General features: G+C 47.7%; 1 protein-coding gene across 1 annotated transcript in view; it reads right to left on the minus strand.

Moving 5' to 3' along the window:
• Tmod1 (tropomodulin 1) overlaps nt 1-15,522 on the minus strand; it is a 55,903-nt gene that overhangs the window by 1,857 nt on the left and 38,524 nt on the right. Inside the window, exon 8 of the mRNA XM_035439888.1 lies at nt 6,825-6,969. Coding sequence (XP_035295779.1) covers nt 6,825-6,969 — 145 coding nt within the window. The remainder of the gene's footprint in view (nt 1-6,824; nt 6,970-15,522) is intronic.

Raw genomic sequence — 15,522 nt, forward strand, 5'->3', positions numbered from 1 at the left:
TCTGGGAATGCCTGGCCTGCCTCCTGCCTATGTCAGTAACTAAAATTTCCATTCCCCCTCATGGTTTAAAGTGACATTTCCCCTGCCACAAGAAAGTTCATCCTCAAATGCTGTTCACATGGCAGGTAAACCTAGAGAAGAAAGTATGAGCCAGAAGGTTACAAACAGAAGATACAAAAGCTTAGAGAATGGCTGGGGCTGACAGGGACAAAAGCCCCTCTGGTGTAATGAGGCTAAGAAGCAAGCTAGATTCACTACGAGAAAACACAAGGTCAGGGAAGACCATAAGAGTGGGCAGATTGCAATCACAGAGTCTGTTGATGTGGCAGACAGGTGACAATTGCTACCCATTCAGTCAGTCTAAGATGGCCTCCAATTCCCAAGCTGAGGTGGATGTACAACCACCACCAGATCAGAGCCCATGAGCTCCAACACCCTGTAAGCGGGTACATGACTCAGATGAAGCAGGTGCTTTCGAAGGTGTGGCCAAAAAGGCGGGAAGCAGGTCTCAGCTCACAGGTGTCCATGGTGGGTCTCTACCCACTTCCCTAACCCCTGGTCAGGAGGAGGAGAGCAATCTGGAAGGAAGATCATACAGTTTGGGAATCTGCACAGAAACAAAAAGCTAAAGAACAGAAGGGGTTTGTCCAGATGTGCAGTGTCTACAAATGAGCCTATCGCCCCAGGTTAGCTGTGCAAGCATGCCTGTGAGCTATCCTTGTGCCTCTCCATACCTGTAGTATGGGATCACCCACTGACATAAAGAACCAGGATTTGAACAAAAACCCCTGTAAAGGCTCTGGACTCTCCATGCTGTCATTTCCATTTCACAGATAAGGAAATGGTAGCAAGAATATGTTTGCTTAAAGCCAGAAAGCTAGTGATAATCTATGTGGTAGCACACCCCTGTAATCATAGCATCAGGAGTTCAAGGCTAGTCTCTGAGACCAGCCTCAGCTACATGAAACTGTCTCAGACAAGCAAAAATAGCAAAGCTAGAACCAGATGGAGCCAAGACTTGTCACTCATCTTGACCTTCAGCCTAATGCCTCTCTCAGTAGTTTGTTTTCATGGCTGTGTCTCATCTGATCCTGAGAGGATCAGCCCCTCTCCCTCAGAGAAGACAGCCATTCTGCAGAACTAGGAATACAACCTTAGTCACTGGTCTTTGATGGAAAGTATAGAAAGGTACCTGGGGTGGGGGTGGGGAGGCTGCTTCCATTACTCTCCCTTATATACATGGGTTAGATCTGGGTGCATAGTTCCTAAGAACTGGCTTTCATAGAAAGGGGTACCCATTTACTCAGGTGTATGTCTGCCCATTTTGATGATGGGCCAAGAGAGAGTAGTCACCCACCATTAGAGTTCTAGCAAGTGAGTTGGGCCAGGTCTCTAACTCAATGTACTTGTTACTTCCTTTAAAAAAAAAAAAAAAAAAAAAGAATCCTTTGCTGTCCATGGAAACAGCCATAGGCTCCTTTGCTTATTAGCAGAGCCAGATGGGATCTGATCAGGACTCCTCTCCATTGCCTGAGTTCCCTCCATTACTTGTGGCCAGATGAGTCTTTCTACTGTGTCTTAGGAAGCACTCTATTCATGTGTGTAATTCAGCCTTTGCCCAGTGCTGTGTTCCAGGCACAGAAATCAAATGAAGATACTGCACATCAGAGGCCAAAATGGATAAACAGTAGCCTTCACAGAGGGTTACAGGTGTCTTGGCAGGCCTCTGAGGTGTGAGAGGCATGTGGATGAAGTGGCTCGATCTTCTGGGGATGGCTGGGAAGCAGGTCAGCTAAGTTTGTAAAGGAAGAAAGTGTGGAGAATGGTAAACTAGGAAAGCCTTGTCTCTAAACAAGCTTGTTGGTGGGTCACTTCCAGGGGCACTCCTAAACTGTCTGGAATGGATGGTTAGCCTAGCAAGAGAATGGCTTGTCAGGATGTCATGGGGAACCCTCTCTAGACAGTATAGAAAGCAGGGCTCTGAGAAGAGACTTCTGTTCAAACCTCAGTTCTGCCAGTGGGTAACTTCTACCGCAGACCTGCAGTTTTACTAACAGGTGGGGTAATACTAGCAGGCGGTGGCCAATGGATCACTTAAGTTAGTAATATAGGAAGCATTCAGAGCAGAGCCTGGTGCATCACAGTGTGAGCCATGTTTCTGTCAAGGGACGTGGGAGCCTCATGGAGGAGCTGAGCCTGAGCAATGGGACCTGGCAAGGCATCTATGAAGCAGAGTGGAGTGACCTGTTTTGGGAAAAGTGTGGCAGGAGCTGGAAGTTTAGGCAGCTGCAAGGAAATGTGGCAGGCCAGGTGGGCTGGAGGCTGGAGTTGCGGAGGTGACTGGCTGGCAGGAGTCAGGGCAGCATCCAGGAGATGCCTAGATTTCTACATGGAGTGGCTGTAGGGAAAATGGCACTTGGCCTTGATAGTTTCAGGATAAAAAGGAACTGACATGGGATCCAGCAGGTCCACTGTTAGGCACTGTCATTACCCCAAAGATCCCGGGTCAGTGCATCACAGAAGTGTTGCAGCTCTACGCACGGTTGATGGGATAAGGAACCCAACTGTCTATCAAAAGATAAACCGGTAGAGAAAATGTGGGATCTATGCACGGCACTGTCTGACTTCAAAGACACCAAAACCCTGCCATCTGCCAGAGCTCGGGAATATCATGCTAAGTGAGACAGCCGGGTGCAGAAACAAATCGTGTCCTCATAAGAGGAATCTGAGGAAATCCAGCAACAGGAGCAACCCGTAGAATAGTGGGAGGGAGGGGCGATGAGAGGGTGGTCAAAGGCTAAAACCTCAGAAGTTGAGACCGTCACATGATTTGGTAAGCAGTCACTAACAGTGTATTGTGCATTTCAAAATGCTGAGAAAGTAAGTACATTTCAAATGTTTTTGCCCCAGGAAAAATATTGAGGTGACCAATAATGCTAACTTGATATAATTATTCTAGGTTTTAATCTTGAATTAAACCCTTATGTTGTACCTTATAAATATAAGCAGTTGTAACTTGTGAATTTATTGTTACAAATGAAAAGCTGATTTGAGGACTGGCTCAGTGCCGTTAGAAAGGTGATGCGTGTACGGTAAAGGAGTGATGCTCTGCTTTTGAGTGTGCTGCTCTCTGCACAGTCTCATCCATCACTGCCTGACTTGGAGGCCGTGCTTCAGAGTTCGTAAAGAGTATGCTGGTGGCAGGTTCAGAGGACTGGAGAGCCACCCTTAGCTTGGCCTGGGCTATAAATAGCATGGATACGGGGGTCATCTGAGGCACTGCTGCAGGGAGACATGGATAGGAGCTGACATCTCAGGTCTGTCTGTGAGCATCCACAGAACGATTTGCTAAGAGCTCTGAGAGAGGGTGGGGAAGACCAAAAGATACAATCAGGTAACCAGGTAGGCCAGCTGCAGGCAGTGGCTCAATGCCCCCAAGGTGGAGCCCACCTATAGGCCCAAGTACTGCAGAGGCCCTAGCCCCAGGCCACTGACAGGGCTTGATGCAAGCAGGAAGAGCATAAGGCTCTCATGTGTGCTCTAGCACAGCATTGCGGACAACTACCAAGGAGGTCTGCTGGAGGCTTTCATGATAAAACACCCCACTGGGAAGCATGGGGGACTGCCTGCTTGCACAGCATGGCAACAGGAGGAAGCCACCAGGCTGGAAGATTGCTAGGCATTTTCCTTTTTCAGGAAGAAGCCAATCGTATTGATTAGAATCCCAAGTGGTTCTCATAATGGAAATTAGTAAATGGGTACACAATTTGCTTTTCATGATGGAAATTATACATCACTAACCAGCGCTGTGAATGTGGCCTGTGTCACTGAGGTGAGAAACAGCAAGATAACAGCTGCACACAGGCCCCAGGGTACCCGGAAGCACTCTCATCATCTCATCTTGGCATCCCTGCTCAACAAACTGCCATGGTTCCCACCCCGTACCTGCCTTCACTGAAGTTTATTTGGCTTTCATGCCCCAAGTCCCAATCACAGTCCATCACTGAGAAAAGCCAAGGCAGGAACCTGTAGGCTGGAACTAAAGCAGAGATCATAGAGGAATGCTGCTTACTGGCTTGCTCCCCCTGACTTGCTTAGCTGCCTTTCCTATACAACCCAGGGCCACCTGTCTAGGGGTGGTATGGCCTGCAGTGGGCTAGGTGATGGCCCTCTCACATAAATCATTAATAAAGAAAATGCCCCCCAGGCTTGCCTGGAAGCCAATCTGATGGAGGCAATTTGTTGGTTGACATTCCCTCTTGCCAGACAATTTTATCTTGTGTCAAGTTGTCACTAAAACCAATGAATACAAACATACTGTAGGCCGGGTACCCTATTAAAGCATGTACCTCAGTCCTTCCTAGAGCTCTTGCAGGGTTACGCCCTTACCTTCTCTCCCTTTCAAGGCTGGACAAAGACCCTCTTCACCAGGACATTTTGCTCAACTGGCTTCTACTCTCATAAATCACTTCCCTGTGTCATTTGGACAGAGCTTGCAGACATTCTTGAGTTCTCAAGCATGCCTTTGAGTCTTGAGTCTTTCCCTAAAAGGTGGCAAGGCTTCATACATCCAAGAACTAGCCTTTCTGTTATCCCAGGTCACCCAGCATAGCCTAGTCATACCAAGGTTTCTCAGAAAAGTTACTAACAATAGCTGTGACCAGAGCCATGGTCCCCAACCATCCTGGGCTTCAGTCTCAAGCAGGAAAGTAGAAAGTGCACTTGTAATCCTGACAGCTCTAGAATTGAAACTCCTACAGTGGCCTTCAGAAGTCCTCATGATGGGAGTAGGGCTTGTGGCTTGCAATCTGAGTCTCGGAATTTGTCTGTCTCATCCAGACAGACTCTGGTATGCCCCTGCTGCACCTGGGACTCTGGGCATCTGAACTTTTTCCTGTGTAAAGTGGTTTCCTTTCTCTCTGTGGTTCCAGGGACAACAAGCCAGGCTAGCTCTGAGGTGGCGGGCATGAGGATCCTGTCAAATGCTAAATCTATAACTAGGGAAAATGTGAGGTTATTGCTTTTCAGAATAACACTGAGGGTTTTTTCTTTATTTTATGTTTTTAAGATTTACTTTATTGTGTATACAGTGCTCTGTCTATATGTCTGCCTGAACACCAGAAGAAGGCACCAGATCTCATTACGGATGGTTGTGAGCCAACATATGGTTGCTGGGAATATGAACTCAGGGCCTCTGGAAGACTCATAACCTCTGAGCCATCTCTCCAGCCCCCAACACTCAGGGTTTGTAAGTGCTAGTTAATACCCAGATCACAGCTGGCCCTACAATATTCTGATAGCTGGCCTCATCCTATGATTTGGTTTAATCCATCACTTCTGTGCTGTGGTAAGAATTTTGCATCTTATTTATGTTTGATCTTACTTTGTTTCAAATAATGGCACCTCAGATAAACCAAGACAGTATATTTTTCAGACTTAAGGCTCTAGAGAAAGTGGCTGGTGAAGTGAGCAACAAACAAACAGCCAGAGCCTGTGCCTCCAGCGTCCTGACCCCTTTGACAGATGGCTCCTGCAGTTGGAAGTGTGTAAGTCTGAGTTCTGGGTGGGGATCTGACAGCCTTGGATCGTCTACACCCCTGTGTCAGGGTCAGGCTCTTTTCATTTTGCAGAAGGTTGGAAGCTGTAGGGAGCCCTGGTGGTGAGGATTTGATGAAAACCACTCCAAAGACAGACTTTAAAACCCCATTTGACTTCATCATTTGATCCAGAAATCAGCTTCCTTTCTAACTCATCCCGCTTCCTTCTCTCCCACAAAAGAAAGTGTAATTTAGTTTGTCATGGCTGTATGACATTCTGGGTAAATGTCACTCTCAATCAAGGCAACAATATAGACCTGCTGATGCCTTGCTTTTCCTTCTCACTCTCCTGGAGCCTTGTCAGTCATGCTATCTGACAAGCATACCCTGTTCTTGTTAGTATCAGGGACATGTAACACGCAACCACACCCAGGACTCGTGAGCAATCAACACGCGGAAGCCAGCGGATGACTCTGCTGCCTTTCATCCTGTTGCTGCACTTGTATTTGATGCAGCCCATCACCAAAAGAGACTGTGATGTTTTCTTTTTCTATTTAGAAAAGCCAGTCAAAGATACTTCAGCAGGATTGAGGGAATGTAACTTGCTTTTACATTGTGTTTTATTAATTAGGCGTGTGTGCGTGCGTGCGCGCGCGCGTGCGCGTGTGTGTGTGTGTGCGTGCGTGCGTGCGTGCGTGTGCGCGTGCGTGCGTGCGTGCGTGTGTGTGCAGTCAGAGGACAACTTTATGGGTTCTAGGGACTGAACTCAGTTCAGCAAAGCTTGTTCACTGCGCACATTTACTCACTGAGCCATCTTGCTGGCCCTGCATTTACTTTTCTATGAACTGCACATTTCCAGCTTCGCCTTGGGAGCCACATGGCCTCTCCTGGGCTGTGGCTCTTGGTAGTGAGAGCTTTGGGATTTGAACAAAATCAGTGTGACCTAGAGAAGAGTCTGCAGAAGAGGAGCAGACCCGGGATGAGCCCGTGCACCCTTACATTTCATTTCCTCTAGCCAACATGCTGATGTGAGCCCTGGGTCCAGCCTCTGCTTGCTGGGCTGGGGAGGAGAGGCATTTGCCCTTGGTCCCAAAGGCTGGCAGCTCACAGACATGGGGAGACCTACATAAACACAGAACAAGATGTGATCCTACTGCAAGTCAGGAATTTGACCCCATGAACCACTTCCTTGAAGTCAGGGGTGTCTGGAGGATTTTCCCTGACATATCCTGCAAAGTGTGGGGAAGAATGGGCAAATAAGCAAGCAGAATGAAGATGTGGACTCACCAAGGTCATTGTTGTTCATCATGGCGTTGGATGCCCGCAGCCGGGGCCCCTGCTGGGTAAAGTGGTAGCCAAATTTGAGAAGCGTTGTGTTTTTCTCCAACATGTTCACAATCTCCATTTCCACTTTGTTGCCCAAGGGCTGGCTCTTTGGTTTGTAAAAGAGAAAAACAAAGGCCAATAATTACACATGAGATTTACCTAAAACTACCTCTCCACAGAAGCCCTAGGTTGTGTGGAGGTGTTACCTGCACTCTCAGAGCGAAGCCATGTAGAGAAGCTGATGGAGAAAGAGGGTTGGCATTATCCTGCATGGTTAAAGACTGAAAGCTTTCCCCAAGGATCAGGAAAATGCCACCATGTCCACTTTTAGCAGTACTGTTCTAGGGGTCTTGACCAAGACAGTGTAGAAAAAAATGTGAGACTATTTAAGATGATTAATATTGTATCTAGAGAATCCTAAAGAACACACACTCAACACACATTCTCTCTCTCTCTCTCTCTCTCTCTCTCTCTCTCTCTCTCTCTCACACACACACACACACACACACACACACACACACACACACACACACGGGTGAGTGGAGAAGACAATATGGAATGTTAAAAGTTGTAGATCATATATCTGATAAGGACTAGTATCCAGAACATATAAAGAAGATATAAATAAATCAGTTAGAAGTGGGCAAAGTATTTGAATGGAAATTCCTTAAAGATGTACAAGGACCTGGAGAGATGGCTCAGTGGTTAAGAACATTGACTGTTCTTCCAGAGGATCTGGGCTCAATCCATTCCCAGTATCCATATGGTGGCTCATAACTGTCTGGAACTCCACTCCTAGGGCATCCAATGCCCTGTGGCCTCCATGGGCATCAGTATGCACTTGGTGTACAGGCAAAAAAACCCATAAAAATAAAATTTTAATAAAGATGTATGAATAGCCAGCAAGCATATAGAGAACACACTCACCCTTGTCAGTGACTAACCAAAATGCAACCCAAACCAGAATGCTGCGTGAACACTGGGTTGTGGATCATGGGAAAGATAGTGGCAACAAGGATGTGGAGAGAGTAGGACCCACTGATGAGATAAGGGAATGGTCCAGGTGTGATGTGAATACATTCCCACAGAAAACACTGTCCCCCCTTCTCTCTGTCTCTCTATCTCTTTGTCTCCTCTGTCTCTCTCCCCTCCCTACCCCTCTCCCTCTCTCTCTCCTGGCCTGCATTTTGGGGGACAGGGTAGGCTGGAAGTAGCCTCTCTACCTTGAGAGTAAACAAGCATGTAGAGATGAAGGCAGACTTCAGACCTTTACTTCATTAACAGCAGAGCCAAGACATGGCCTTGACCTCATCTAGGACTGGAAGGACTGTAGAAGTCCCAGATTTTCAAGTTGGTGTCCAGGCTCCCAGGGATATGTGCAGACATGTCTGGGTGTGTGAGAGGGCACAAGATTCTCTCAGCTAATCATGGCTGATCCTCCTAGAGTGAGAATTTGGACTCTTTTTTCTTCCTTTCCTTTTTCTTCTTCCCTTTTTTCCCTCTCTCCCATTATTCTTTTGTGGTGCCATGGACCGAGCCCGGGGCTTGTACATGCTAAGTGAACATTCTACCCCTGAGCCATAGCCCTGGCCTTAAACCATTCTAAACTAAGGCAGATAATGTGCATATTGTATTACTGGGTAGAACTGGGAGAGAAGCTGTAGTCCACACAGACCCTGGGTTTGATCCCCAGCACTGAAAAAGAAAAGCACACACATCTTTGAATAAGATGTTGAGGGACCCTCTTGCTTGCTTCCTTCTCCTATTCCAGGGCCTCTGAGACTAAAGATTCACTCCACAGAGGAGGGAAGAAGAGCTACTGGGGCCAGAACTACCTCTCAGGCCTGACTTATTCTTACGGTAGCACTACTTAGGAGTCATCACAGTGTGCCAAGCAAAATCACAAGGACACCACAAAAGGGGCACACCCACTGTCTCTTCACCATCAATCTGTGGGACACACACTGTTTAACAGAATTTTCATGTCACAGGCAAGGGTGCACAGAAATGAAGAGTTTTCTCACAAATCCCAGATTTGGCCGGTGACAGAAGGAGCTGAAGTATCTGCTCTAGGGTCTCTAGCTGTAGCCTTAGACCTCTGAGGAAGTTCAAAGGCAGACACGGGACAGATAGAAAAGCCAAGGTGTCTGGGTGTTGGTGGCGCACACCTTTAATCCCAGCACTCGGGAGGCAGAGGCAGGTGGATCTCTGTGAGTTTGAGGCCAGCCTGGTCTACAAGAGCGAGTTCCAGAATAGCCTCCAAAACAATACAGAGAAACCCTGTCTCAAAAAACAAACAAAAGAAACAAAGAAGAAGAAAGGAGAAGGCAGAAGGAGGAGGAGAAGGAAGAAGAACAAGAAGAACAAGAAGAACAAGAAGAACAAGAACAAGAAGAAGAAGAAGAAGAAGAAGAAGAAGAAGAAGAAGAAGAAGAAGAAGAAGAAGAAGAAGAAAAGCCAAGGTGACCAGGAGGGCAGAACTGTGGTCCTCCCATTGAGTCTCCATGGAGCAAAAGGCCAAGCAGTGATGAAGAAGACCTCTGTCCCCCGAGGCAAGTAGGTAGAAGGCAGTGGCCTCTTTCTGAGTCTTCCTTGACGTCATTAGTGGGGAAGGCTGGGACTCCATGGCCTCTAAAACCTCAAGGGACCACAGCCTGTGACCCTATGAATAGCTTGCTTGGATGGCATAAAAAGATCAGGAGAGTGACCTTAGACCTTGACAGTGGGTCAAAGGCAGTAAGAAGTCCCTAGGGAGAGACCAAGGTCTGGGCTACCAGGACTGCGCTGGCAGAGTTTGGGCAGTGAAATACTCTGCTTCCTTTCAGATTTACTGGAGGATTAAATAAATCACTTGTGGATAAATATAATCTCCTTTTTAACATTCAAATGATTGGATGCAGAGATGTGAACAGTCTACCTTCATACCATCCCTTCTTCTCATCACCTCCCCCACCCCCGTCCACAGATGTCCTGCATCCCACCATGGCCAATACAGGACAGAAATAGACAGGGCTGGGCTGTTTTGTTGCTTTTTCCCTTAAATAGATTCATATCATATTTATTTTCTGCAACTTCCTGTTCCGTTCACTATTTGGTAGAGGTCTTCCCAAGCTAGTACAAGAGAAGCACCGCCTTGTTTTTAAACTGCTTCTTAGGATGCTCTTGAGATGCTGAAGTATCGATGCTGTCTAGGCTGTGTCCACACCTTACCCCACAAATGGCAGTGCAGTGGACTTTGCAGGGGAAGAGAGGCTATTTTACATTAGGGGCACACTTTGAATCAGCATTGTGGCTGTTTTGCAGAAAGCATACGCAACAGACTCGCCTTTGGGTATCACAAGACAGCCTGCAGCCCTGTGAGGTTTTAGAGGTCATGGAGTTCTGGCCTTCCCTCTGCCTTCCACCTACTTGCCTCAGGGGACAGAGGTCTCCTCCATCACTGCACAGTCCCTTTGCTGCATGGAGACTCAATGGGAGGACCACAGTTCTGCCATCCTGGTCACTGTGACTTTTTTGACTGCCCTGTGTCTGCCTTTGAACTTCCTCAGGGGTCCAGGGTTACAGTTAGAGACCCTGGAGCAGATACCTGTGTTTAGCTCCTTCTATCACCAGCCAAATCTGGAATGTGTGAGAAAACTCTTTGTGTTTACTCTGACATGCTTATGAACTGAGGTTTTCCATCTGATGAGAATAGGACAAATGCCTCAGGTGTTAGGATCTATGTGGTGGGATTGGTGGCTGAAACTCTGGACATTAGGCCATTTACTTAGCCCATTTGACAGGCCACTTTATTGTGACCTAGATGACAAGTGCAAAACATCATCATGCCAGGTGGTGGTTCACACCTTTGCTCCCAGCACTCAGGAGGGAGAGGCAAGTAGATCTCTAAGTTGGAGGCCAGATTGGTTTACAGAGTGAGTTCCAGGACAGCCGGGGCTATGTAGTGAGACCCTGTCTCAAAAAACAAAAGAAAGAAAGAAAAGTTTAAAAAAGAAAGAAAATACATTATCAGGAAGGTATCCTGGGAATATCTTGGCCAACACCGGAGTCATCATGCTACCTCTCTCACTGGCATGAATATCCCTTTATTTGCAAACTGACAATTCTTCCACTCTTCTGACATACCCCTGGGGAGGAAGCTCACCACCTGAGACACTTGTTGCATCCTTGGGTAGCTCTGCTGATTAGAAGGGCTGTTCTCCCCAAAGTGCTACGGTGTAGAATAATATGCAGGATGCTTGTGACAGTGAGGAGTAGAGGGATGGCACTAAGTATATTTTGAAATAATCATATGGAAACATAGCATTCTGTAAGGTGTGTGTGTGTGTGTGTGTGTGTGTGTGTGTGTGTGTGTGAGAGAGAGAGAGAGAGAGAGAGAGAGATTAGAGAGAGAGGGAGAGAGGGAGAGAGCGTCAGAGTTACTCTTCACAGGTAAAAACGCTTGTTCCAGAAGCCAGAGGTTGCCAAATAAAAAGCCCTGTGCCACATGTGGAATTCCTCCCTTTGAGTTGTTGGTCACAGATGTCTCAGAGATGCCTCCAAAGCAACATAGGCTACTGCTATTGCTCTGCATTGCCTGCCAAACTTGACAGTAGGGCCACATTGCTAAGACACCACACAGTTTTGTCACGGGGCGTGGAGATATCAAATTGGTACTGACCCAGGAGATTTTTCCTCACTGGCTAGCTTTCATAGTATCTGAAAGTGCTAAGCAGGCTGCTTGGGGTGGGGGGGCTGAGGAAGAGAGAGTCATCCACAGCCTTACCCAACTGTGAACCCTGTGAACTGTAATAATGACTGAGGCACACATGTTGTGGGTAACCAACTGCTTTCTGGTTGGATTTAAGGGCCAATCCACAGGAGGAGAAACATGCCCGATACTATAAATCTGGCCAAGAACCCATGGTTGACAAGCACCCATGGTTGACAAGCACCCGGAAGCCAGGGGTGAACTACTACTATTCTGCTAAACAGACATAGTATCAACTGTCCTCTAAGCTTGTGTCTTTCTGCCTGTATGTTAGCCCAGCCTTCAAACCTCAGCAGAGAAGTTTCTTTGTGTAATAGATGGTGGCTAATGCAGAAACTTAGAACCAAAGTACAGGGAATAAGTGTCCGTAGGATGCTCTGCCACAGCTGGGACATCCCTATCGCCCATGGAAGAGGGAGCTGGAGATTCTAAGAGCCAGAGGTCAGGGAGGACTGGAGCAAAACAGCATCTTCTGGACATGACAGGACCACTGCACCGTGAACTCATGGCAGCTGTGGCTGCCTGCGCAAGACCCGCACAAGACCAAGCCAGGCGGCATTCTAGCATGGTGCACAAGCCCCCTTCCCTAGCTCAGGAACTACTGACAGTTGATGTCTAAAGGAAGAGAGTCGGTTTCTTGAATGATGTCATCCATGGGATTTCATTTCATTTTGTTTTGTTTTCAGACAGGGTCCCACTGGGTTATGTTTTATTTAAAAAAAACAAAAAACAAAAAACAAAAAAACAAGGTGGGTAGGGAGGTAGAGAATGGATCTGGGAGGAGTTAGGTGTGAATATGATCAAAATATATTTTCTGGAATTCTCAAAGAATTAGTAAAACTAGGTCTTAAAAAATCCTTGGTATGACTCTCTCAAAAGGTAGAGCCTTGCCCACCTCCTTCCTGAGTGTGTGCTGTGCCTACCAAACTCACTTCTAAAAGAAAATGTCAGACTAGGCTTTGTTCAGATTCCAAGGCTGGGTCATCAAAGGCAGTTGGGACTTCCTTCTTTGCCTTGAATTGCATGCTCTGGAGGAAGTTAGCCAACTCAGCTGCCCTGTGGTCCTATCACTTGGAAACTGAGCAAATTTGCTGAGTGTTGGTTTATTCCAGAACTCTGAGGCTAAGCCTTGGGGGTCATTTGTTACATGCCTATAGATAACAGATATACTCCCAGACATCGTTAAATTAGAGAAAAAAAAACCAAACACAAATTAACCTGGAATAATCTGCTTCCTGTGGCTTCTGTTCAAAATATCAAGCAGACTCCCTGTCACATAGGGGAGGGGAAAGTGGGACTGTAATCAATATGCCCAGATGGTGAACATATCCTCAATTGGAGGGGTCGTGTTTCCAGGTCTTATCTATTCTGAGGGACTGGGGAGGGGCTGCTGGACACATCACCGTTGGGAGGCTGAGGAGAATCCAGAAGCAGAGCAGTGCTGTGGGTGATGTATGATATGGTATGATATGGTATGATATGGTATGATATGGCTTGGGATGGGGTTCTCCAAGCACCCTTCGGTTAGAGCCCACTTCATGGGCCAGATAGGGTTTTTCATCTTCAGCACACAGCAAAGATCTGTGTTATTATCCAGCTCTGTCTTGGATAATGGCCTGTGACTAAAGCAAGCCCCATTCCTTCGCAGGTCCTCAACTTCCCCACCTGTAAAGAAAGCTGGTGAGATATTCTCGGAGCTACTCAGTCCAGCTCTGGGCCCCCCCAGGCTGCTCTCCACCCTTGCCGGGTTTTGGGCAGCTTTGGGCAGAAGCAGAACATTGCCTAGAGATAACGGGAAGCACTGAGTAAACAAACTGCCTCAGAATCCATGTCACCCTGTGTAGAATGCCCCAAGTCCCTTTCTTTGGCCGTAAAAGGAGAGAGAAGGAGAGTCTCTCGACACAGGTTACAATTCCAAGGACTGAGGCAAACACTCTGGCCTTCAAGGACTTCGGTGACGAACTGAGGAGGAAGAATAAATCAATGACACTTGTCACCTCCTCCTGGCCCCTCCCTTTTACCCAGGTCACCATGAGAAGACAACTGTGTCTAGGCCTCCTGGGACACATTGCAACACATGTGTGGCCCTTCTCTGAGTGTGGGCCAGTGAAGCCTCCAACCTGAAGCCTCCACTCAGCCCCTCCCTGCCAGGCCCTACTGCAACCTGAGGATCCCACTTAGGCAGGGCCAGAAGTCTTGGCTGTAACTTCTGCGGGCCTCCTATCCTTAGCTTTCTCTTCATATCTGATCCTTCCCATCCATCCAGGAGCCATCTTGTCAGAGCAGAGCCTACAGGCTTATCCTCAAGGCCATTTGCCTCTTAATCTCCACAGGCCTCTTCAAGGTCCTGCCTAGATGGGCTCCAAACTCTCCCCAGCCTTCTCTCTAGTTTCTTTTCCTTTGCATGCCCTGACATCCGTTTTCCCTTTGAGACACTTTCCACTCTCTGGGTTAACTTCGATGCTGTCTTCTCCATGACACCCTGACCTGCTCCCTTCACTGGACCTTCCATCCCACCCCCACCCTGTCCCCACCCTCCCCCTCCCCCATCTGAGGCTTCCAAGAGCACCTGATAGGTCATTTCTGTACCTGTCTCCCCTCCTACCCAGTGTGGCTTCCTTTTAGGTTCAATTGGAGCCTCATTTCCAAAGTGGCCAACGTGGCCGAGGGGATGGAATAGAAGAGAAAGGCCCAGATAGGCTCACAAAACTACAGTCATTTCAAGAACCACAACAGACGTCACATGGGGGCTTTAAAGTCATATAGATCCGAGTCAGGATCTTCCCCTGTCACTAACTGTGTGACCTTAGGCAGGTTATGTAGTCCATGTAGCAGTTAGGGTCACTTACAGGGTGAGCACAGAATGGGTTCAGGGACACAAAGCAACCAGCATGCTTCCTGTCACACTACACTCTGGGTAGTGTGTGAGATTCCTAGACAACCTGCATAGTGATCCTAAAAGTTACCAATGGAGTCAGCCTTCAGATCTGTAATCCCCTTAGGACAATTGTTAATTATCCTCACTTACAAAAAGGGAAACTGAGGCTGAGGCAGTGACTGTTATTACACTAGGGTGTTTGGTCAGGGGGAAGGCAACCATCAGCACAAGCTCTGTCTTGTGCCTGGGGGCACAGGTGGAACACAGCTGAACAGGGAAGGTGGGCAGCTTGACATCAGCCACCACTTGGTTGATGGTCTGCCCTGGGAAACAGGTTTCAGATGATGCTGTGAAGGCCCTGACTCCTTCCTGGCCAGGACAGAAGTTACATGAGTAGCCAAGCTGGCAGGGAGGGTGCTACTGCAGGTTGAGATCCATCTGCTCTGCCTTTCCCACCTTCAGGGGATCAGAGTCAGCAATGGCCAAGGGACAAGGCAGAAACAGTCAGGGCCAATGCAGCATCAAGGCTCCCAGCATATGAGAGATGCCCAGTCCAATGCAGCAGTGCATTTACATGACAGGAAGACTGTTGGCTCATGCAGCCTCTTTCTATAAATTAGAAAGTACTCTCGCTACAGTACACAGATTGCAGAGTTCTTCTCTGTCTCCTATCATTGAGCAGTAAACAGTGTACATAACCATCAAAGACAAGTTCACTTACTAGGTACCCATGAGGCCCAGGCACCAGGCTGGGTACTGAGGTAAGGAGAAGACTCTTAACACGGCATCATCTTCTGAGAAGCTCTTGGGGATGCCGAAGGACAGAGGAACACCTAACTCTCTGGGCAGGAAGGCTTGGAGGAATTATGGAAGCTAAGCAGAGAAGGCAGGGGTGTACTGGTTCTCAAGAAACAAATGGGAGAGCAGGGCGTTGGTGGTACATGCCTTTAATCCCAGCACTCAGGAGGCAGAGACAGGTGGATCTCTGTGAGTTTGAGGCCAGTCTGGTCTTCAGAGTGAGTGCCAGGATA

Source organism: Cricetulus griseus, chromosome 2 (assembly GCF_003668045.3).
Source record: "Cricetulus griseus strain 17A/GY chromosome 2, alternate assembly CriGri-PICRH-1.0, whole genome shotgun sequence".
Lineage (NCBI taxonomy): Eukaryota > Metazoa > Chordata > Mammalia > Rodentia > Cricetidae > Cricetulus > Cricetulus griseus.